The sequence below is a fragment of the Marmota marmota genome, unplaced genomic scaffold (assembly GCF_001458135.2).
Source record: "Marmota marmota marmota unplaced genomic scaffold, marMar, whole genome shotgun sequence".
NCBI lineage: Eukaryota > Metazoa > Chordata > Mammalia > Rodentia > Sciuridae > Marmota > Marmota marmota.
This window is the reverse complement of record NW_026000019.1, coordinates 17,778,718-17,804,641: the sequence shown is the minus strand read 5'-3', so window position 1 is coordinate 17,804,641 and position 25,924 is coordinate 17,778,718. Positions and strand designations below refer to the sequence as shown.

Below are 25,924 nucleotides of genomic sequence, written 5' to 3'. Positions count from 1 at the left end.
ATGGAGGAGGGAACGCATTACACAATGTATGCAGAATTTTTAGATCAGATTTCCTTTTATAGCCATTTCTCTGATGCACCTTTTATATTTGGGGAAAAGGAACTCATAGAATACATTAATGTGTTATGTTACATCAGCAGGATAACTAGACTTTTAAGGTTAGTTTATTAATGGCTTATATGGGAATTTAAAAGGAACATAGTACTTTATTTTAAAGGCATTGAAAGGAGTAAATACATGGATGCCTCTCTAATTCCAAACATGCACATGGATTGGACTGGTGGTTGTAGCAGTTAGCAGGGAGCCAGGGAAGCCAACAGAGGAGCAGCTTGTACTTGTAAAGTGTTTTGAAGTGAGGCTCTGTCTCTAGAACATAGCTGATAACTTATCAATTCAACATCTAGGGAACTGAAGATACTCACTGAAAGGAATGTCATTGTATCTGTTTTTTGTAACTGTGACAAATATCAGAGAAAAACAACTAAGCAGAGGAGAAATTTATTTTGGCCCATAGTTTCAGAGATTTCGGTCCACAAGCTCCCTTGTTTGGGGCCTGAGATGAGGTAGAACATCATGGCAGAAGAGTGTGGCATAGGAAAGCTGTTCAGCTCATAGCAGTTAAGAAGCAGAAAGAGAAAGAGAGTTTGAGAGAGAGGAAGTGAGGAGGGGCCAGGGTTAAGATATAGTCCCCAAGGCTTGCCCCTAGTGGCGTACCTCCTCCAACCATGCCACTTCTGCCTGCTGTTTCCACTTCCTTCCAGTAGGTCATTTGAATTATTAATCCATTAAGTGGATTAAGCTACTAATGGGGTTATAGCCCTCACGATCCAATCACTTACAAAAAGCCCTGCTCTGGACATTGCTGCATTCAGAATCAAGTCTTCAAAACATGAACTTTTGGGGTACATTTCAGATTCAAATCATAACAGTCATTTATTCATTTAAATAAATATTGAACATTTAATATATGCTGACATTGAGCTGTCCTAATGGATATACTATGGTTAACAGAATAGATATTGTATTTGTATTCATGGAGTGAACAAACCAATGGACATACATATTATAAACACATTTTAAAAGCTACATATGAATGAATCATATATATATATATATGATTATACATTATGACAAATGCTATGAAGGGAAAATCTAAGTTGCCTCAAGATTTTGTAACAGGGAAATCTATTTTAGATTGGGATTTCAAGAATGGTCGGTTTGAGTAAGTGACATTTAAAGCTGAGATCTGAGGGATGAGTAGGATAAATCCCAGTGATGAGTGAGGGAATTGCATGTTTTAGAGGATCTAAAAGAAAGCCCAAACTTCTAGAACACAGACGGCAGTTGGCTAATTGTGCCAGTTTGCTGATTATGCCAGTTTGATGGCATATTAAAGATGTGCAGTGAGGAGCCACTGAAGATCTGCAGCGAGGAGCCATTGAAGATCTTTAAGCTGCAATTGCAGGGTGATTGGCATGTTCTAAGACGCTGTCCCTGTTGTGAGTGCATGGAAGGGCTGAGGAGACCAGGGAGAGTACCTGTTCTGGTGAAAGCCACCTGTAGGTTAAGCTCTTAAGTGTCACTGCTGTATTCACCCAGGAAAAATACCTATCTGGGATAGTAGAAAATATTACCCCTCACAGACCCCAAAAAACACTATGTATATAAATTGAAGGTTGAGAATGAGGAATATAATTCAGAGAAACTTTTGGTGAGGTTTGTTTACCTTTTGTTATTTACTTCTGAAACTTGACCATTTTTCTTTCAAACAACTTTTCTATCTAGGAAAGAAATTTAGTGAATTTAGACTTATAAAATGGAAGCATCAATGTTTTACCTCACTTTACTTTTTATTTTCATTTTTCCTCTTTGGTTTTTCCTTCTGTAACTTTCATAGCACTTGTATCTGTGGAATGTCTTGTGTCTGTGAGAGGAGACAGAGCAGGTGCCTCATGTCTGTGAGAATGAGACAGCCTCTGAAGCAGTGTCCACTCGCTTGCTGGGCCAGGGAAAGGAAGGGCTCGCACTGTTCCCATGGCGTGCCTCCTGTGTTTTTGCTCCGAGAGAGTCTGAGGCAGTTTCTGGAGTCAGAGAATTGCAGTGAGGTTGGTTGGAAAAAAATACAGTTCCCCAGGAGCTAGAATGGACAATACCATGAATTACCTTTATTGATTGGCATAATTATTTTGTGATCCTTAGCTTGTATATTAAATTTGTGTTTGCATAATAATTTAGCACTTTGAATTTTCCCTGTGAGTTTTTATTCTTCTAGAAATCTTCACTAGGTTTAGATTATCTTATTAGGATTTGGGGGCTATTAATAAGCTCTACTTCTACATTGATTTTTCAGGAAGCTTTTTATAAATTAGGATGCCTCTTTCCTTTTTTGTTTCCTCACATGATTTTTGATCAGCAAGGCTGAATCAAAAGCAACTTACTTTTTCATCTTTACTGAATTATCAAAATGAAGTCTTCTAAATTATCTGTCACTATTATAAAGCTTAGGAAAAAAAGCTTTGTCTGACTCAGGTTAGAAAAACCTGAATCATGTCCTCAATTTTGACAGCTTGATTTTTGTGACCTCTTGTCATGCACTCACTGATGCATGGTGCCATCTGCTGTTCATGGAGAGTGGATTGTATTTTGAACCACTTGGTAGAACAGATATGTGGTACCCAAAAGAAAACTGCACAAATAAATTAAGTGAAAAAAATTTAAGTGGAAGAGTAGCCTGTTTGAAACTTGCTGCTCTGTGGTTTATTTACTTGTTTCTAAGTAAAATCATTTTTAAATCTGACTATATCCAGCACATGCATGAACCACAAGATTTTGTGCTCATTGTTTTGATTTTTCTTGCTCATCTTACCTTTCTTCTTAGAGTAGCAATGCTCTGCCCAGAGAGGGCAATCAGTGGATTTCTCTGTTGGCTATTTGACTTAAGCCCGCTTGGTTTGTTTTGGTCACTCTACGGGCACCTTTGGTGTGAGCTGCTGCTTATGGGCTGTGCAGCCTTGTACAAGTCACCTCACTTCTGAGTGCCCCTGTTTTCTTTCTGTGAGAAGATAATATGCATCTCTTGATCCTCTTGCCATGGACATTTAATGAGATAACACTTGCCATGTACCTAACACAGTCCTTCCCTTTCACTTAAGCATTATTATTTTTAGGTTCTGTTGGTTTCCCTTTTACCTTATATTTCAAGGACACAATTAGTAAGAATCAGTTTTGTTGTTGTAGGATTATAAACTCTTCAAGCTAGAAGGAGCATTAGCAAATGGGCCTCAAATTTTCATATACCTTTGATCACCTAGTGGTCTCATGGTTCACTGCCATCCTACCTGGAGATATTTAGATAGCCTTCTAAAATCAGTGTCATGCTAGGTTTATTCAAAGGGAACTTATCCAGTGTACATTGGAATTTTTTTTTCCTGGATTTCTCTTGCTTTTCACAACATCTGTGAAAAATAGATTACAATACTTTTTGGGATATATTTTTCCCAAGGGTAATACAGAAAGCAAAACTAAACAAACACCTTCAATCTAGAACTCCAAATTGAGAATTTGGTATGGCATTTCCATACCATTACTGACTTTTCATCTTTGATTTCATTCATAAAGACTCCCCCTATAATCAAATTTGCAAGATGCCTGGAAACTCCTCTAGTCTGAGAAGGCTAGATTCTATTGGCATATTTTCTAAATGAATCTTGGTTTCCAGATTCTGTTCTGGTAATGCTGGTACCTTCCTTGCCACATCTGGGACCTAGAACTTAAAGACTGTCATGTCTCCATGAATCTGGTCAATCTCTTCTTATTTTGAAATCAAAAAACTAAAGATGTATATTTCTAGGGTAGCCACATCATAAAGAAGCATGGATTGTTAGTCCTTACAGGTACCTTAAAGGTAGTTTGGACTGATAACTCCTTATTTAAAAGATGAAGACTTGTATAAACATGTCAGTAAATGTTATAAGAACCTTGGCTGGTCTCAAGGTCTACACAGATATAGGCAGCCCAGTATCGGTTGATACTCTGTGTAGAAAAGGTGATTTTTGAATAGTAGTCTGCACTATTTGAACCATGTTACAGAATTCCTGTAGTCTTATTTTTTTTGTTAGGAGATTGATAAGAGTTTTGAAAATTCATCAGAGAACAGCAACAACAGAAGAAAGAAAATTAATACCCATGAGGACAGATTAAAGAATTGAGAAGAATATTTAACTGTGGAAAGGATCTCTTCAAAAAGCATCCTCAATGGCATGAAAAATTGTGACCAGGTGTTCTCCATTTCCTTTGAGGTTAGAACAAAGGAAGTAAATTTACACTTTATAGCAATACCAGCAATTAAATGTGAGGCAGATCTGCACAGTGAAGTCAGTAAATGCTGCAACAGGAGGGATATTTTACTTCCTGGTTATATCTTTCTTGAATTCTCTGCTTATTATCAATATCTGCTTCGTGTAGTTGGCCTAATGGATACCCTCCCAGGATGCCGTCCAGTTCAGTAATCTCACATTGTGCATCTAAGGGACTGTTAGACACCTATCCATGTCAAACTTCCTATGTCATCAGTTAAGACAGTTGTAGATATGGTCAATTTGATTGGGAGAGAGAAGAGACTTTTTTAAAAAGAAGTTAAACAAGAAATATATAGGTCAGCCTTTATCAAAATATGTAGCAGATTCTTGGAATCTTGAATAACTTTCCATAAGTATTCTGAGTTCCGTTTGGGGGACTTTAAATGATACTGTGCCAGAATATGCAGTGCTTTACTACGTGTTGGGAACTCTTCTGAGTGCTTTGCATGTGGCAACTGATTTTATCCTTGCAGCTGCCCCTTGAGGCAGGTGCTTCTGGTTATGAGGTGCAGAGAGTTTAGGTAACTGGCCCTAAGTTATACAGTTACACGCAGGGGACAGGTTGATTCAGACCCGGGGAGCCTCATTCCAGAGTTCCTCTCTGAACCGCCGCAGTCTGTTGCCCCTCCACAAACAAATAAAGCAAGAATTAAGTAAGACTTCAAGGGAACTAAAATTTCTGGTAGGTTGCCCAGGTATCTCTAGGACTGCTAACAACTGGGACCCAGATGTGTTAAGTCACAGGAGTGAAGGGGTGCCCTTTCTTGCCCACTGGATCCCCGCCACTCCCAAAGTGAACCAAGCCACATCATTTCTCTGTCCATTTACAGTTGCTGTGCTCTTGATTCACACTGCTTCCTCCCAATGCTTGAACGCAACCAACTTGTGTTCATTCCTGAAAACATCACTCAAGCTTCCCCTGCTTTGTGAGCATCCAGTCCCCAGAGGACTGACCTTTCACTCTTAGGCTCCCTATGCACATGCAGCCTTCCCTTGTACTTGTATTTTTTCTTTTGATACCCACTTATTTAGCACTGTTACATACTAAGCAGGCACAAACAATGAAATCAATAGGCCCAAGCTCTGACCCAATGAAGCTTATAATGCATATTTTTTTTAAAAGGAGGAGTTTGAGAGAGAAATTGATCTGATGTCTGTCAGTCTCTCTCTCTCTTTAGAAATGGGATCTTGCTATGCTGCCTAGGCTGGTTTCAAACTCCTATGCTCAGATGATCCTTCTACCTCAGCTTCCCAAGTAGCTGAGATACAGACACCAGTCTCTGTGCTCAGCTGATATCTCTTTTAAAGGGGTCACTCTGGTTACTATGGGGAGAAGAGGGAGAAGAGCAGGGATAGGGAGACCAAGAGGCTGTTGCATTAACCTCATCAAGAGGTGACAGTGGCATGGACTAGGGTGGGCTCAGTGGAGATGATAGAAAATAGTTAAATTTAAGGTATGTTTTACAATTAGAGCCTCCCAAATTTGCTGATGAATTGATTGTGGGTTGCAATAGAAAGAAAGTATGACTCCAAGGCTCTTGTTAGAGTAGCTAGAAGAATGCAATTGTAATTAACTAAGGTGGCAAAGATTAGAGGAAGAGCAGCTTTGTAGAGGAAATAAAGAATTTAGATTTAGACAAGTCTGAGATTTCTATTACAATCTGAAAATAGAGCTCTTGAAGTACACAAATATATAAAGCTGGAGTTCAGAGGAGATACAGAAGCTAAAGATGCTGATTTGGGACACATCAGTGTATTCTATGTATTTAAAGCCACAGGACTTGATGGGGTCATCTAGGAGCCAGCTAGAAGACCATGTATGATTCGGGGAGCTCAGGAGATGGTAATATTCAGAGAAGAAGATGGGCCCATTAAAATTTTCAGAGTCCCAGCTGAAGAGATATGATTTTGAGGTAGGGCCTCATTTCTAAAGGAGAAACAGGACAGAGTGAGTAAACTGAGGTGCCTGTCCTAAATGGGCCTGGAGAGTGAGCAAGCTTGTACACAGTGACTAGATAAAATTAAGAATCGGGACCAGAACTGAATTAGAAGACAGAAACTTGGCCTTCGGAAAAATTCAAATGCCATTTATTAAAAAAGAGGCTCAAGATTAGGGGATGGGCTATAATCTACCTATCCTGATGTTCTGCCTTTTGAATATTGTATTGTAGAACTCTTTACTTTCTTTCTAACCGAAGACATGTGCCAGAGTTGGAAGCAGATCATGAGCTGATCTTTGTTCAGCTATAAAATAAAATAGGAGTGTTTATACAAATAATATCTGCTTATTTTATATGCTAAAAATTCTTGTGCCTTTTCTAATAATTCTTCAGATTGTTTTGGACCACACATATCTATTTAGTTGTTAGTTGTTTTTAAAGTGGAAAGAAAGCTCATTTAATTTTAGAAAACAATTTTTTTTTCCTTTTTTCAAAATAAAACAACTTTATGCATATGTATATTCTTTATATTTCTTTTATTCCCACATCTTTAATTGGTGCATTATAGTGTCACATATTGATGGGATTTGTTGTTACATATTCGTACATGCACACAGTATAACAATATAATTTGACCAATATCACTCCCCCCCATACCTCCCTGCTTCCTGCTCTTTGTAAAGCAGTTTGACCTTTTATGACTCTTCTCATTTCATTAAGAAATTTAAAACCTGGATTGTTCTCCCATAAATAGAAAGCTTCCCAGTTTTCAGTCATCTAGATAATAGGGCCAACTCAAATTAATATTTGAAATTAATTATTGAAAATTATTAAGCTTTTAGGATATGCCCGTATCTAGCTCTGAGGTTATGAAGAACCGTGAATATGGTCCATGGCCTGAAGGGTTTCTCATCTCCTAGGGGAGAAGGACACACATGAAAACTAAGTGACCATGAAGTGGATATGGCCATGACACTGATGGGAGATGTGTGGGCAAGGGATGATGGGAGCCTAAGCTGACATTACCAAGGCCCTTTGAGGGTGTTGGAGCCCCGAGATGTTTCAAGGAAGTACTTACCTTAAGCTGAGCTTCTGTCCTAGTCAGCTGGCCATCTGTGGAAAGGAAATGGGGTCCCTGCCACAAAGAACATGGGAAATTAAGTTCAAGAAGTAGAAAGAAACTGAGCAAATAATCAAACATTTTGCTAGTTTTACCCTGAATTGTCTTGGTGGAATGAGTTGTGGGCTGAAGCAGAGCAGCCGCAGGTGGAATAAGGACAAGGAGGTAGAATCCAGACTTGCTCACCTCTCTGAGGCCTTCCTCAGTTGACCTGTGCTAATATTTCTGACTTTTCTCTTTTTGAGTTCTCTTAACCCTAAAGAACATAGAAACCAGTGGTTCCTAAAGCTTGCTTTATTATTAGATAGACTGCAGGTGGGGTGGGAGGAATGCCCATCTTGGACCTGCTGAACTTTTAAATAAATCCCTTTTGTGATACTGAAACAGTGCTCTTCATTTTATTGTTTAGGAATCTTATGCACAGAGAGGTTGAGATACTCACTTAAGACCATAGGAGGCAGAAATTGAACTGTGATATTTGTCTTCTAAAAGTTTTGGCTTAGAGTATAGTATTAATGAATTCCTACAGAGAACTGCCATACTGTTTAATATGAGGCTTAATTTACTATGCTTCTATGGCAATGGATTTGACAGGACTTCTAGAGCCTTTCTTAACAATTATAGAATTTTTGCAACAACTGCAGTATTCCAGTTGTTGGGGCACCCGTTGATAATTAGGTGCTTTACTTTGTTATAGCTCTTACTTTTAACTTGGTGTGGTGTGTGTGTGTGTGTGTGTGTGTGTGTGTGTGTGTGTGTAATAGATCTCAGACCAATTAACTGAACTAATTCTGCCATGTTTTTGTAAACAGGGCTATCTCGTCTTTACTACAGTAGGTAGATCTGTGATTTCCAGTTTAATTTTTTGATGTGAGGACAGGGCTTCTTGGGAAAGAACTTAAGAGTATGAGTGATTTAATTACCTGCTTCTCTTAGATAGATACCTTTCTCTCCATCAGTTCCTAATAAAGTAACACACTTTCTCATCCATTTCATAGTTAAACATGAGTGTGCTGAATGTCCTGAATTACATACTGAAGCTATTAACTGACTGACTTGTATACTTCATGGTACCGAAAGTCATGGATATTTTGTTCCATGATAGCTAATTACTACTGGCAAATGGTTTGCTACATAAATTATGAAAATTTACTGGAAGCTCATTTATTTTTTGCTTTCTTTTCTGTTCTTTCTTTTCTTTTCTTTTTTTTTTTTCTTTTGGTACCAGGGATTGAACTCAGGGGCATTTGACCAATGAGCTACATCCCCAGGATGTATTTATTTAGAGACAGGGTCTCACTGAGTTGCTTAGTGCCTTCCTTTTGCTGAGGCTGGCTTTGAATTCATGATCCTCCTGCCTCAGCCTCCCAGCCCCACAGGTGTGTGCCACTGCACCCAGTGGGAGTGGATATTTCTTATAGCCCGCTGGCCAGAGGGTGTTGATTTTACATTTCCCTGATGTGTGAATGGTTAAGTTGAATGAAGAAGTATGCTCTTAAATTGTTATGCTTGTACTTTTTGCCTGAGTAGAAACATCAAAAGCTATAGAAATAAGACCTTTGCTAAAATCTAAATATTGGTACTGTGGGAAAAATCAAAATACTCAACGGAATATGTTGTTAGATTTAGGAGTTTGTCTCATTTCTGATGTATTTTATAAACATTTTTAGTCTGATTAAATTTTCAGATTGAAATAATTATTAACAGTTTCTAAAGCATTATGTGGTTGGCTCTTTCAGTAAGAAATATGCTTTCTGAGAAATCAAGTAGTATGTATTTATGTTAAAATTTGGGAACACATTTGTTATTGATCAAATATGAATTTTCAAGAAAATAATATTGATAGCTTGTTTTCTCTGAAATCTCTTCTATGACCAGTTTTATAAAATTAATCTACTGAGTTTGTTGTATTGTTTATGTTTCACCATATGCTATTTTTTCCTCATCATTAATATCTCAAAATTTTATCACATTCAGGGCTAGGGATGTAACTCAGTGGTGGAACACTTAACTAACATGCATGAGACCCTGGATTCCATCCCTAGTACTAAAAATAAAGTTATCCCATTCACATCTTCTGTTCATATTTTTGTTAAGCTTAACTCATTTTAGCTTTCAAGTAAGCAGTTGCACAGCTTCCCATTAAAGTAGAATGGCACGTGTACACATAGATACAGATCAGTGAAGATGCACAGGAAATTTGATACAGCCCTCCTATTTTCAACAGCTATCCAAATAATCACTCAGCATATTTTTGCTGCTGCTGTTATGGTGAGATTGCAGTAAATCACCTGCTCAGTCTTGAAACAGGACATGAAACATTTATTCACCAGCTGGTGGTCCAGATTCACCTGCTGGTGGGCCAAGGGGCAGACTGCAAATCTACATCCTTCAACCCCCTCCAAGGTTAGAGCAAATATTTATATCACAAGTAAAGCATGTCAGTACATTAATCATAAATAGCTGTTGCTATGATTCAAGACCATAAACAAAAATCATGAGATCTAAAATCATAAGCAGAAGGGGAAGTGGGTCAAAACGACCCTAGTTGAGTACAATTTAAAGAATGATTACTAAAGGCTAGACAAACATTAACATTCTATGTGGTTAGGGCACATTGCACAAGTACAGTGTATGAGACTAGAAGGAACAGTTTTGCCATTGTGTGTTGCCAATATGCTGTGCTAAGCAACTATTTGTAGGTACAGAGGCCAGGTTTTCCCATGAAGAAGCATTTCTTACGTCAGATGGAGTCTCAGGGTAAAATGGAGTCTGTTTGCTCATACCTCCTGGCCCATAACACTGTCAAGTAATCTGATAGGACATATAAAAACTAGTCTGCAGTATATCCCAACTTTCATCTTTCTATTAATCATTGTTTTTCTCATAGAATAATATGTATTCATTTTAAAATGCATAAATATTACCTTAATATCTTTAGCACTTTATGAGGGTTTTTTTGCATAATTCAAATAAAATCTGATATCATATTAGGGTGGTATGGTAACATGTATTACTAAACAATCTGAAAAGGAGGCTCAGCAATTAAAAAAATGACATTAATATCAAGAAACTATAAGGAGAAATTACTTTGATCAGTATTTCATAATCTTAAATTCTCATTAAAAGTCCATTTTCTTGTTCTAAACAACTCTATTAATTTCATACATTCATTTAACCAACATCAAGTATCTACTGTGAGTGATGGGAATATACCAATAAGGGCACTGGCAGTATTTGTCCTCACACAATTTAAGGGAACCAGAGGCAGCACCCACAGGATGGGTGCTGGGGTATGGGCAGGGTGGCTTTCAAGAGCACTAACAAGGGAATCTGTGCCAGCCACGGAAGGCCAGGAAAGCTTCTGCAGAGGCGTTGACATCTGAGCTCATAATAGAGAAGAGCCGGGGTAATCAAGTGGAGGGAAGGGTTGCCAAGCACAAAGGGCATGCGCGGTGAGGTCTGGAGGTATAGGATGTGATCTGCGAGAATTCCCTGGGAAGCAGCTATTTTTTCCTCTTCCCACAACCACAAGATCAAGAGTTGGTGGGGAGTGGGGACCACTATGAAATCCCCACCTGCAGCAGGGAAAGGGGTCTCTTCCCAGTTAGTGCTCATCCCTCTCCATTCTTAAACTCTTTAATATTCACTACTAGTTTATGAAAAAAAAAGTTTAATAAAAAGCTATAATAAAAATGGAAATATATAATAAAAGTGAGGGGAAAGGAGTGTGGAAATCATCTAGTTTTTTTGTATATTTTATATTAGTAAGGAAGTAGTGGACATAAGGGCAATTTAAAATCGCCATTAGAAGCATCTCTCAAAATCCTTTAAAAAAAACCAAAAAACTCTTGCTTGATTTTTCAGTGCTACACTCCTGACCTCTAGTGGGCATAAAGAAAAAAAGCCTCCAAACTCAAATCACATTGTTTTTCTGGTCACTCCCATCAAATTCTAGGATTCAGCCATCCTAACAGGTTGAACTTCAAACAGTTTGAAACATACGAAGCAGAATGAATAAAGATCCTTTAGCTAACTTGTGACAATATTCTTGCTATAGAACATATATTTAAGAGCAGCTAATATTTGCTTCCTTATATGGCAATTATCTGTGATTTTCCTGTTCTTTTAAAAAATATATTTCTTAGAGATCATAGAGGAGGAAGTTTATCAAAGAGAAGCCAATAGGATTCTATTCTGGTGACCTGTCATTTGTTATACATAACAAATACACCCAAACTGAGTGACTTTAAGACAGTGATTCTGCACAAGACCCTGGTTCAATCCTGAGCACCCAAATAAGTAAATAACATCCTCCACACACACCAAAAAGCAGTGATTGTATGGTTAGACATACTGATGTTATGTCACCTCCTGATAGCATTCACTGAGAAGAACACTGTATGTATACTTCTATGCTATTGAATTCACTCACAAAGAAACATCATCAGACAAATCAAATTTAGGGACATCCTACAAAATAATTATCCAGTACTCTTCAAAAATGTGAAGAACATGTAAGAAAAAGTTTGAAGATTGTCGCAGATTGCAGGAGACCAAGGAGACACAACGACTAAATTCAGAGGATATAAGTTGTGCATTTGACAACAGTTTCATACTGAGCTCTTGGTTTTGGTTATTGAACTGTGGTTATGTAAAATGTCAGATATTTGGGGGAATTTTCTCTAAATCTAAAATTATTTCAAAGTGAAAAAAAAATAAAAAGAGCTGTTTGTTTTCTTTGAGTTGGGAATTGGAAAGGGTTTGACTGCAGGGTTCCCCTTTGATCTACATGACATTGGTTGGACAACCTGATTCACTGCCAGATGACTTGATTCACATGCGCAGCGCCCTGGTGATCCTTGGTTTTTCTTCTGTCAGTGACATCTGGTCCTCCAGGTGCCCTAGAGGCTTTCTGGCTTTTTGGAGCACGAGGGTCTAAGTGTAGTTGTGCTTCTTTCATGGTGGCTGGCTTCCAAGAGTGATTATGCCATCAGATGGGGACATGGGAGCTGTCAGTCTCTGAAGGACTGGGCCCATACATTGGCATGGTGTCACTTCCATCACATTCTGTCTGTCATAGCAGTGGTATAGTTGTCCAGATTCAGAAGAGAGGGCAGAGACCCAGCCTCTCAGTGGGAAAAGTGTCAAAGAATTGTGACCATCTTTAATCTATCACAGATATATCTATAAGTCTCACTGACTATAAACATCTGAGATAAAATTAGTAAACAGAGCATGAATTTGTTTTCGTCTGACAGAAAACTAAATTCTAATGCTGGCTTTATCACTTTGTAACAGTTGTGATATCTCTAAGCCTGTCTCTCATCTCTAAGATGATGACGAGTGGTAGAGAGGTTTGAGTGGGAAAAACATAAAATGTTGGAGATAGTAGGCAATCAGTACATGATTTAATAGTGATTGCTAGCATTTATCAGTACTTACCAAATGCAGAGTTATACGCTGTCTAATTTAATCACACCCTTTCCTGGGTGGTATATACCACTTGGGATGGTCAGAAAGGTTGGCACACCAAGCCCTCTGGCTTCGTCTGGGCTGTCCCGTCCACCTTGGCCGCTTTGGATTAGATCATCTCTTGCTGCCTGTTGATCTCCACTTCTTCATACTATTTATTTCCCTGTCACTTTAACCCTAAGGAGCCAAGTGCTGATGTGCATCTGGCACTTTTGACACTACCTTTGCATAGTTTGCTCTCAGTGCCATCAGTACAGCTTTTTGACAGCTTTTCACATAATCTGTCAGCTCCCTCTGAACCCACGAGTGCTTGCTCATCAGAGCCAAGATGTTCGGTGTCTTTGTTTCAGTGAGTGCTCAGCTGTCAACCTTTATTTATGCAGGAGGGTGGGTGCTCAATAGTTGGCCTACCAAGGAACAGTGTGATCTTCACTTTGGAGCAATTATTCAATTTGGGGCAATTACTTGTAGGTGTTCTTAAAAGCAAAGATGTTGCCAGGACTGCGACTGAATTTTGACACAGCAATATCCAGATCAGTTAAGGAACCACTGCTTCTTGCTGATCTCAATCTATTGTCACTGGAGGAAGGTGGTGACCCTTTCTTTCCACAGCGAGCTGGATTTTTATTGCCTCATGTTCAGTCAGCTCCTTTTTGTGAGTGTTTTTAATATGGAGACAAATGATAGAATCTGGTTTTGGTAGGAGTCACATTTTTGCTCTCTCTCTATTGTCCACTCTGAAAATTTACTTGTCTTTAAGTGGAAGGAATCATTTTCATCCTTTAGAAATTAGAGGACACATTAAGGGAGACCCAAAAAAGTGATTTATTCGCTGTGTTAGTAGCTTTCCATTATTAAAACTAATACTTGACACCACTAATAGAAAGAAAGTTTATTTTGGCTCACACACTTTGTTTTGTAGCTTGCTACTTCTACTATCTATAAACTCTAGAATCTTATCGCCAAACTGATTAGAAGTACATATAAAATAAAATCCAAAAAAATATTTTCTCTTGGGGTTGGTGAGAGTTGTTTTCAATATTTAGAGATCTTAAGTTTTTAAGGCATTTAAACTTTCTTGTTTCTTTTTCAAGGCTTAGTTACCTCATAGTTTGATTCTGAGATAATTGAAGAAAAGAGGCTCTTACTGTATTTTGAGGATAATTCCATAAATTGGTCTAGTTGAGTACACAGGAAAAAGAATCAACCACAGAAAATTTAGACTAGCTAAACACTTCCTATATGTATCACACCAGCATTATTTGGTGAAAATGAACATCAGGAGACTTGTGAGGTGATCCTGGCTACTGAATACATATATAATCTTGGGCTTATCACAGTCATTTTGAAAAACAAGAATCATAGTACAGTCTATGAGAATCATAGATTTCGCTGCTGCAATGGAAGCTAGGAGGTGGGGGGAATGTGGAGAAGAACGGCAGAGTTGGTGAATGTGCAGGAGTTCCCAAAGAGGAGCATGCAAGGATTTGGAAAGGAAAGGAGGAGTAGAAACCTCGTGTAGCAGGGGAGACCAGCGCAGTATGAAGATTAGAGAACTGGAGACAAGAGAGGCTTACATTTTGAGTATCAACTTAAGAAACTTGTTGGATCTAGTCCTGGTGGCAGGTTGACAAACACTGGTTGTGAGAAGTTATTGCTGCCTTGCAGTGTGATATGGGATAGAAGGACTGGGGAGCAGGGGAGCAGGTCTTCTTTATCTTGTCCTGCAAGATTTGGCAGGTGCTGCTCCTCAGATAGGGCATTGATATTCAGGATACACAAAGAATTCAAAAACTTAACACCAGAAAACCAAATAACCTGATCGATAAATGGGCAAAGAACTAAACAGACATTTCTCAAAAGTAGAAATATGAATGGTCAACAAATGTATGAAATAAAACCTGTAGCAATTAGGGAAATGCAAATTAAAACCATACTGAGATTCCACTTCACTCCAGTCAGAATGGCAATTGTCAAGACTACAAAGAACAATAAATGTTGGTGAGGCTACAGGGAAAAAGGTACACTCATACATTGTTGGTGGGACTGAAAATCAGTGCAAACACTCTGGAAAGGAGTATGGAGATGCTTCAAAAAACTAGGACTGGAACTTTCATTTGACCTAGTTATCCCACTCCTCAGTATATATTCAAAAGATTTAAAAGCAGCATGCTATAGTGTTGCAGCCACTTCAGTGTTTATATCAGCACAATTCACAATAGTCAAGCTATGGAGCCAACCTAAGTGCCCTTCAACAGATGAATGGATAAAGAAAATGTGCTATATATATACACAACGGATTATTACTCAGCCATAAAAAATAATGATATTATAGCATTTGACAGTAAATGGATGGAACTGAAGACTGTCGTGCTAAGTGAAATAGGCCAGCCCCCAGAAGTCAAAAGTCACATATTTTCTCGGATATGTGGAAGCTAATGCAAAATAAGATTTGTTCTAAAAAAAGGATAGAAGAACCATTAGTACAATGGACAAAGGGAAATTAAGGGAAGGAAAAAGGAATGGCGTAGGAAAAGATGGTAGAATGAATCTGACCTAACAGTGAATCTCACCATCATATACATCCAACAAGACTCTAATTTAAAAAAATATATATAAGTAAATAGCAGATAGACCAATAAGTTATACGTAAATAGCAGATAGACTAGTAGAGCAGAGGGACCAGGAACAGGGAGTGGGAGGAAGGGAGGGGAAGGGGAAGACCTGGGGACTGAATTCGGACAAATTATATTCCTTGCTTTTAAAATTATGTCAAAATGAATTCTTTTGAACCAACAACAACAACAAAAAGATTTGGCAGGTGGGCATCAGCTAGTGGGTGAGAACAATTTTGCTTAATTATAACCCAAGTTTCTTGATCTAGAATAGTCGTCTTTCTTTTTTCTAACTGGCAGCTTATAATCACAGCAGGTCTAGAATCATCATTTGGTATGATAATGAACTATGTCAATTTGTTTTTGTCTCCTGTCCTGGTTATACTTACTTCCTACCATTTTTTGTTTCTTAAAGAATTGACTGAGTAATCCCAAAATCAAAACCTTTAGTTTAACTTTGTAGCTTAGCCAACCAAATGTTTTGTGCTCATCATTCACCCTTTCTACATTGTGTCATAGTTTTAGTGGTTGAATACGAAAGGCTACCTTAGCAAATCATAGCAGGAATGCACTCTGGGATCCAATCCTAATCATCACTTCTGATTTTGGATACAAAAGGCATGGTTTATTATTTCATAATATGTTTGGTACAGCTCCGTATCCAAAAGGCATAGGTGGTATTTGTCACCACGGTGAAGAGAACACACTGAATGAATCCTATAGTTTTGGAAGCTATCAGCTCACACTTGAAAGATCTTTCTTCTCATGTGTGATGACTTACATGGTGAGAAAACAGCACCTTTCCCGGCAGCCTGTTTCTGATTCTGTCACCTTAACTGTGTAAGGTTCCCTGTCTCCTAAATGTAACTGCTCAACATCTCCTTCAGTCTTTAGGCTGAGCCCAGACCTCAGCTCCAGTGTTTCTTCCCCAGAGGCTATTTAGTTTATCCCTACTGAAATAGTGCTCTGGCTTTTTAGTAAAGAAAAGGAAAAGGAAGTCTGGCTGTTAGCCCCTGATTTCCACCTCTAGTTTTTGCACTTCAAAGAAAGCACTAAGACAACAACACAACACTAAGGACGGTGTTGGAAATCCCGAGAGCATCAGGAGCATGCACTGGCTTGGTTTTATCGGCCACTGGCAGTTTAACTCTGTCACCCAGATGTCTGAACTAGGATTAGGAATTTCAATTAATGGTTTTAGACTTCTGTGTTATTTTTGCCATCTTGAGCAAGGAACTTGACTTTTGCAACACTTAGCCACAGACGAATAACCCAGAAGTAGATAGAAGAAAAATATTAATTTTATATGAATATTAATTAAATAGCATGTAAATTTTTCACTATGAATCTCAGAGGGGCAAAATACCTTTTCAAAAAATCTTATGGTTTAATTAGTATGGTATGTGAAGATTAAAGCAATTAGGAATTTTATTAATGATGTATGGAAGTCTTGGGTAGTACTTAATAAAACAGTTGTAGGTGTGATAGTATTGATTTTCACTGTCCCTTTTATCTTTCAGGGTTTGAACATAATCTTTCATGTTGCCTTGGCTCTCCTAAAGGTAAGTTTGTTTCAGTCTTAAATTATCAAACTACCTTAGCTCTTTGCGTTTGAAACTGGAATAAGCCTTTGAGTCATTCTAGGTTCTTGTACCTAGAGAAAGATGGCTTCTCTAGGAAACTCGGATCCTCCCTCCTTCTCATCCTTTTTTATTGCTGTGCGTTTTGAGTTTAGTTTTCCTATAATCTATCTAATCCTGCTATCCCAGTACTTCTTCCTATAACCTAAAAGATGCTTTCCCTTATATGAGTTGGATAATGTGAGAAATTTGAAAGTTAAAACACGTTTTCTGTCAAAATGAAGAAAGGGTTTTTTCTTAAAATACTTCTTTCCATAATTACATCCCTGGAGTACCTAAACATATAATTGAATTATTAAAAGGATTCTATAATGTACTGACTTAGAAAGAAATGGCTACATTTCACTTTGCAGTTCTTTCCCTGATAGCTGGAAATTTATAAGATGTTTTAGAATTCTATTATAATTACCTTGTTGGATTTTATATCAACATATTAATACAGCCTTAATAGTGTGGTAACAGCAAGATGTTTGCTGCAGAGTTGATGAAAATAACCCAGACAAAGATGGCATCCTGCTGTTGAAGGCTATAATTGCCTTGTTCATAAAGGCTCAGGCTTATCCTTTCCCTGAGTCAGATGGTGGTTGAATCGGACTCTGGCAGATTTGGTTCTAATTTCAGTCCTGTTGGATGACCTTGGGCAAATTACTCTAAGTGCTCCGAACCTGGGTTTTGAAATAATAATAAAAATTAATTTATGGCATTGTTATAATAATTCAGGTAGTATATAAAAGTTCTTTATATAATGTCTAGAAAATCTTACTGCCTAATAAATGTTAGCTGTCATGATAATGATTAATATTGTCATTTACGAAGTACTTAGAATATGTTCCTAGATCCACCGTTATTATTTGGAATCCCTCAAAAGTTTTCTTGGGAGGGTTTCTTGACAGATTTAGAGAGCTTTGATAGATAACCTCTACACACCTTGATTCTAAACAAAGCATGAAATAACATGGGTCCTCTGAAACTCTAGAAGCAGATTGCTGCTTGTGATTCACAAGCACGTGCTTTTTGTGAAGTTCATAAAATGTGCTTTTTTCATTAAATCATTTTATGTTTGTATATGAACAGTTCTTTTGCGGGGGCAGTGCGTGGTACCAGGGATTGAGCTCAGGAGCACTAAACCACTGAGCTACATCCCCAGCTCAATTTTGTATTTTATTAGAGACAGGGTCTTACTGAGTTGCTTAGCACCTTGTCTTTGCTAAGGCTGGCTTTAAATTCATGATCCTCCTGAGCTACTGGGATTACAGGTGTGCACCACTGCACCCAGTGTATATGGACAATTTTTATGCCAAAATTACTATAGAAGTTAGAAAAGATATTTGAAATTTTATTTTAAATAAAATAACACAAACATATTTGCTTTTATCTTTTAATGAAGTCATGAATCTTGATCTTGAATTTTTGTCATTAAAACAAATCAAAACCACTTAGTTGGGGGTGATGGCACATTCCTGTAATCCTAGCTGCTTGGGAGGCTGAGCCAGAAGCATTGCAAATTTGAGGCCAGCCTCAGCAACTTAATGAGGCCCTAAGCTGCTTAGTGAGACCCTATCTTAAAATAAAAAATTTAACAAAGGAGGCTGGTGTTGTAGCTTATTGGTAGAGCACTTGCCTAGCATGTTGAGGCAGTGGGTTCGATTCTCAGCAACACATAAAAATAAATAAATAAAATAAAGGTATTGTGTCCATCTACAACTAAAAATATTTTTTAAAAATTTTAAAAAGGGCTGGGGATGTGGCTTAGTGGTGAAGAGCCCCTGGGTTCGGTCACCAGTACCAAAACCAAAACAAATCACTTTCCAACGTGTCCTCTCAACAGACAGGGCTAGAATAAGACCTTTATAGACTTAATCAATTAAAGCATTATGTAATTCAGACTAAATGCAATACTACATTCTAAACAAGTATAAGGAAGTTCAACAAAGTTCTGATTTTCCTATCATATCTAATTTTCTTTTTAAGTCTTGGACATTTCATCTTTCCCAAGTTACCTTTCCCATACTTTTGGTGGCCTGTCCACTGGTGTTTTCAACACATGCTCATTAGTCTTTTAGGTAACCCAGGCCTACCCCTGTGGATATCAGAACTTTATTTGTCAGCCCAATACTATAGATGTTAATTGTCTTCCTGGTTAACATGTTTACTTTTCTGTATTATGGCCATTTATTTCTGAGCTTGTTAACCTAGACGTGGTTGGGCAGAGGTCATTCTTTGGTCACTGTGCAGAAAAGCTTTTTATATCTTTAGCAATATTTAGGCAGTCTTCAAACATCATCTCTGAGAATTTGGCTAGTTAGAAAAGATAGAAGGAGAGTGTTTTTCACCAGTAGTGACTGATATTTTTTATCTGCTTTGTATAAATCCTGAAACTGACTCTTCATGGAGACTGTATATATAGGGCTAAATTGAAGTATATGTCATTGATCTGATTGTCCCCACCTGGCAGAAAGAATAACAGAATGTATATGACAGTAGAATCTTAATAGGGATTGCATTCAATCTCAATCAGTTGAGGAGTGTGCCACCTTAATATTGAGTCTTCCAATCTATGAAAACAGAAAGTTCTCATTTATTTAGGTCTTTAATTTCTCTCCATAATATTTATAGTTTTCAGTGTACAAAAGACTTGCCCTTCTTTTTAAATTTGTTTTAAAATATTTTGTTGATGCTATTGTGAATGGGATTATTTTCTTAATCTAACTTTTCTTCTTAATTGCTAATATTTAAAAATGAATTTGCTCTTTCTAAATTGGTCTTGTATTGGTCTTGTATTCCACAACCTTGCTGAACTCATTTTTAGTCATTTTACATGTGGGGGGGATCTTAGGATATAACCTGTGTGTATGCAGATTATATTGAGCTATGTCCTCCTACAGAGGTAATTTGACTCCTTCCTGTCTAATCTAGGGGGCTCACTTTCTAGAAGTGGCCGCAGCAAAATCCCATCTTCTTTCAGGAAAATTCGTTCCTCACACTCCATTTCTGGATTGCCATGGCCACCGCTGTGGCCATGACTCTCTGCTGCCACAGTTGGCCATAGTCTGACCACCTCTGTTTACTAAGGATCAAATTGCCTCACATGAGGAGTAGAAAGCCTTTTCCATAGTCTGAAAAAGCTTCCTGTGCAGTTTTTTAATTTGTCATCACCGTGATTCGGAGTGGCTCATGGGAAACTTTATTATACAGCACTTTATTATTTTTTTAAAGATATTTTGTGCATATCATATTTGTTTGCTTACTTTTGAATTTTTTTCCCCTCAAAATTGTCCTGTCCATTCCATTTAGTTCAGTGTTCAGCTTTCTTTTTTTTTGGGGGGGGGGTTCACAAACGGGGAGAAGAGGAATGGAGAAAAGAAGCTTCACAGAGAATCAAAAAATAATAATAATCCAGAATTAGGACCTATTTATTAGAGAGAGCTGAAAAACCAGTTATTTGTTTAGCAGCAGGCTGATTAGGTAAGTGTTTCCTTGTCCTTCCGAGGGACGACTCCCCCTTCCTTCTCTGCCATCATGGAAAAGAAGGACTAACTTGGGCTCTAGCGTCTCCACCTGCCACTGTCCCTGCAGGACTTGGGGTCCCGCAGGGCAAAAGGGGAAGTGGAAAACCACATACCTGAGACTGGAAAGGGAACATTAGCTCCCTTGGCGTCTGACACGCCCACTGAGCTCAAAGGTCTAGTTTCTGTGTTTGCAGATGGTGACATAAGGAAGGACTAAAGTTAGGGATGTCATTTCTGCAGTCAACGACCAGGTTAGAAGTCTGAAGACCTGAACAGAATCTGTTTGGAGATGGTTTCTGCACAGTTTTATACTAGCCTGAAGAATGCCTGCTGTCCTGTTGGTGGCAGTAAAACTCCACTCCTCGATATTGTGGAAATGGTTTGTTCCAGGGTGCACCTAGAGTTCTGTGACTTGGACGTTCCTGTCTTCTGGTTCCTGCCCCAACATCATTTGTTGTCTGAGTTGTTTGTTTTTAGCCTTGCTCTGGTGCCCCTTCAGTTTGATAATAGGTTAGTTTCAGGCGCTGTCTAGTAAATGCTAAAGCCAACGCAAATGCAGGGCTTCTAGTTCTCTATAGTGAATACTCAAGAAAGTTTAAAGTTTCAGAAATGGTGTATTTAATGAGTTAGAGGTCTATATTAAAAATCTACCATCACAGTACCAATGCATACGTTAAATCATACCTAAATTTGTTGAAGCAATTTCTCATTATTTGTTTCTCATGAGACAGTCCAGAACTCCAGGAACAAAAGATAGCTGAATAAACACATCATGTTCCAGGTAGTCAGTAATTATTTTGAAGTTAATGTACCTTAAGAAGCATAAGGTCATTTGACATAGATGAGAATAATAATCTGATGTCCTCTTTGCCCTGTTTTTATGATCAAAATAAGCACTCAGCATGAACTCATTCAAGGTTTCATTGCCTTTCTTAAAAATCTTTATCCTCATCCTCCTCTGCTTTGCTCCTGCCTTTAGCAAAGGTGTGTTCTGCATTCACTCCAAGGCTGACTTCCCACCTGTGTCCTTGACCCCACCTTTCCTGCCTGCCTTTGGAGAAGACTGTGTTGGTTGGTTGGTTGGTTGGTTTACTTACTCAACAGATGTTCTGAGAGTGCCTTCTGTTTCCAGGTTCTGGGCTGGGTGTGGGGATACAGAGACCACATTTGATGTCCTGCAGTTGTCCTGGACCTAAAGGAGAAGGAAGAAAGGTGGATAGGATTCAGTGGGATTGGTCCTGGGGCTTAAAGGGGTGCTTCAGAAGCCAAAAGGCAGGGTGCCATTTTCATTCTGGGAAAACCAGGGAAGATTTTCCAAAGAGGGCAACTAAACGAAGAAAGGAATTTCAGGCAGGTGAAATACATGCGAAAGAATAGAGACACAGGGGCAAGTCCTTTGCGTGGTGCGTTTGAGGCTCTGCAGGCTGCGGTTACATTTCTCTAGTCAGCTTACTGTGAGACCGTAATCAGATCATCTAACCTTGTAACACTTACTTTCCTCATTTATAAATAAAGGAATAAGAAAGTATTTTCCATCATCATAGTAATTTCTGTCATACATTTTGTGTTGATCTGTGCTATCTGTGCATATATATGTATATATGTATGTGTATATATGTATATATGTATGAGTGTATGGACTTGTGAGCTGTGTGTCTTATACAACTATCTCAGTCTTTTAATAAATAGAAAAGAATTATAGTTAGCATATTTGTTCAAGTCTTGGTTGAATTTATCTTTGTGTTGCTAAAATGGAGTTTATAAAGGAATAAAATTAGGAGCAAAGGAATATTTATTACATCTAAAAATAAATGCTAATAACCAGGCATGGTGGTGCACATCTATACTCAGCCATTTGGGAGGCTGAGACAAGAGCATTACAAGTTTGAGGCCAGTTTGGGCAATGTGGCAAGGCCCTGTCTTAAAATAAAAAACAAAAAGTACTGGAGATATAGGGGATTTAGCTCAGTGATAAAGCGTCCCTAGGTTCAATACTCAGTACTGCCAAAAAAAGAAAGAAAAAAAGAATAAACCCAGAAAATTGTTTTCAATCAAATTTAAAAGCCTCTTTAGAATCATGCTTGAATGTGAATGGCTCATTTTTCCAAAGTTAAGAGAACTGCTACCCTGTGTCTCTGTGTTTGTGCAAGGTGTATGCTATGATCATTCTTTCAGGTTTTTTAGACACTGAAGTAATGTGTTGGATCTAGGTAAAAAACATAGCAGTTGGGCTGGGGATGTGGCTCAAGTGGTAACACGCTCGCCTGGCATGCACGGGGCGCTGGGTTCGATCCTCAGCACCACATAAAAATAATAAAGATGTTGTGTCCACCCAAAACTAAAAAATAAATATTAAAAAAAATTTCTCTCTCTCTCTCAAAAAAAAATAGCTGCTGCTATGAATAATGATGTAATTGTGCAGCCTTTACATTTTGTGAGGAACTCCCAAATGCAATTTAAAAATAGTTAATAAATACATTAAATATAATACTCCTATTATTTACTGAGTACCTGTAATGTTCCTGGTTCTCTACTAAGCACCATTAAACTAATTCTTATGGCCTTTAATTTTTTTCTTTTTCTTTCATTGGCATAAAATAAATATAAATATATATATATATATATATATATATATATATCACATGAAATTTACTATTTTAACTCTTTTAAGCACACAGTTCAGTGGCATTAAGTGCAATCACAGTGCAACTGCCACTATCATCTATCTCCAAAACTTTTTAACAGTAACTCTATTAATGTTAATATTGTGTGACTTACTGGTTAAGAAACTTGGCTGAAGTCATTCTGATAGGCAGATAACATGTCGGCATCACAGTGGGCCTGTCTTACTGCAGAGACAGTGTTCTTAACCCCTAAGCTGTAGTGTGTGTGTGTGTGTGTGTGTGTGTGTGTGTGTGTGTTAGTTAAACCCTGTGACTGTACAACTACTCTGTGAAGAAGTTGTCACCCTACTTAGCTCTCACTCAGTGGTCCATTGCTTTTCACATTATGGCAAGAGACAAACTAGTGAAATCAGCCTCGGTTTCACAAATCTATATTGACAGGTTACTATGACTGAAAAGGAAGATTTTTAGCCAAGTTGTGTGAAGACTGCATGTCCAAAGATAGTTGTCCCAATCTAAAAATGTCACTGATTAAATAGAACGGAAGCAGAGCCAGAGAAACCAAGAGCCATTATATCAACAAATAATTGAATTTAGGCTAATCAAAATTAATTCACTGTTAAGAATGATGGTAAAATTAAATTCTCTGCTCTGACTGATTAGAATGTTTGAGTTTTCAGTTATGCTGATCCACTACTCTTTCATCACCTCTAAGATGTGAGGTCATCCCTGAAGGGCGTCTAATGCTGTAGTCAAACTGTTTTACTCTTGACCAATCACTGTGTGTGAGCTGGTCATAGAGAGATATGACCAGGAGTCTTTTGTCCGAGGATGTTACTGCTCAGTCAGATTTTATGACCCTTTTTATCTGTAAGAGTTACTAGTATTGCTTTTTAGCACCAAACAGACTACTTTTGTTCATTAAAGTATGGACAGTTTAATAGTTAACAGTGACGCTCAGTTGATATTATCACAACAGTATAACCAGTCAGAGGAAATTCATTGGAAGCATAAACAAATTGATTTTATTTTATTTTATTTTTTTAGAGGGTGGGAAGGGGGTTTGTGGTGTTGGGGATTGAACCCAGGGCCTGTGCATGCGAGGGAAGCCTACCAGTTGAGCTACATCCTCAGCCCTTATTTGATGTTTGGTTTATGCATGTTGAGAAAAGTTTAGAATATGTTCCTTTTACGGGAATTGCAATCAAAACTCTATAGGCTTGCTCTTTTTTTTTTTTTTTTCCTGTTGCCTTGCTTTGACTAAGGGATTTAGTTTGAGCAAAAGTAAATGAATTTCAGACAAAATAATTTATTTGTGACATTGAGTAATACAAGGCTTTTTTTTAAAGTTTCTATTTAAAAAAACAAGGAGTATGTAAGAGAGAAACCATAAGAAATACAGTGGTTTAAATAAGATAGTATATTTCTCTTACAGATTTCAGTTCAGAGAGAATAGAATTTGTTCCAAAAGGCAGGTATCTCAGCTCTATGAAATCACTCAGTGACACGATTCTATGTGGGTCCTTTTTTTCACCATTCCCTAGGACATTGTCATCATGTATGTGGTTAAAGCTAGGTCTACACCCCATCCGTGTTGCGATACAGAAGAAGGGGAAATTTCATGGAAAAGTGGAGGACAAGTAGTGTTCTTTTAAGAAAACAGGAAGTTGCACACATCATTTTTGTTCACGTTCCATTGACAAAAATTTTATCTGTGGCCACACTCAGATGCAGGGTAACGAGGAAGAATTAATCTGTAGCTCAGTAGCCATGTGCCCTGTTAAAATTCTTGTGTGTATGAAAGGAGGAAAAAAATTTTTAGACAGGTTAGCAGTGTCATTGTGTGCCCTGCTGGCCATGCAGTATCTATGATCACCTGTATTCCCAAATAAAAACATGCTCTCCCTTCCAAGGGAGTCTTTCCAAGGCTCCAGGTACTACATCTGCTCAAAGTCAAAGGTCTCTGGATAATGTGTGTTCCTGTCTTTCAAGTCAGGAATTATTCCTCATAGTCCTGTGAATACTTATCTGCTCATCTCATACCAGTGTACAGGAGCAATTGGGAAGATATAGCGCCACAGAAGCTGACGTTCAGAAAAGGGAAGAATGGCAATGTGGCACAGTCAGTTGTCCATAGGAATTTCCAGGACTTCTTGTGGCAGTACAGAGTTTTCTTGGTTAGCCCATCAGACCGGTTCTGATCTTCAGGAGCTGTACCATTATCTGCTGTCCTCATGGCTGGATCTAAAGGTGGTGTTACAGTACTCACTGGAGGAACCCAGCAACCCCGTCAGGGTAGTGCCCAGGACACATTGTCCATCAGATCCCTCATCAGTCAAACCAGAGGGAGCGCAGGGTTGGACATCTGCGCCTCCGCCAGAGCAGTACTAACTCCAGAAATGGGAGTTCAAATCATTCCCACAGGGGTAAAAGGACCTCTTCCCAAAGGAACAGTAGGCTTATTATTGGGACGCAGCTCTTCTACTCTGAAAGGACTTATGATAAGTCCTGGGGTAATTGATCCCGATTATGAAGGTGAAATAAAAATTATAGCCAGTTCTCCAAAGGGTATATCAGTAATTTCACCAGGAGATAGAATAGCACAGTTACTAATAATACCCAGCCTACATGATAAATTTTCCA

The 25,924-nt window shown here is 38.2% G+C and overlaps 1 protein-coding gene across 11 annotated transcripts in view; it reads left to right on the top strand.

The window, feature by feature from the left end:
• Positions 1-25,924, top strand: part of Rabgap1l (RAB GTPase activating protein 1 like) — a 592,157-nt gene that overhangs the window by 392,759 nt on the left and 173,474 nt on the right. For all 11 annotated transcript variants that reach the window (XM_048810001.1, XM_048810002.1, XM_048810004.1 and 8 more), the window contains one exon: positions 17,029-17,070. In XM_048810001.1, coding sequence (XP_048665958.1) covers positions 17,029-17,070 — 42 coding nt within the window. The remainder of the gene's footprint in view (positions 1-17,028; positions 17,071-25,924) is intronic.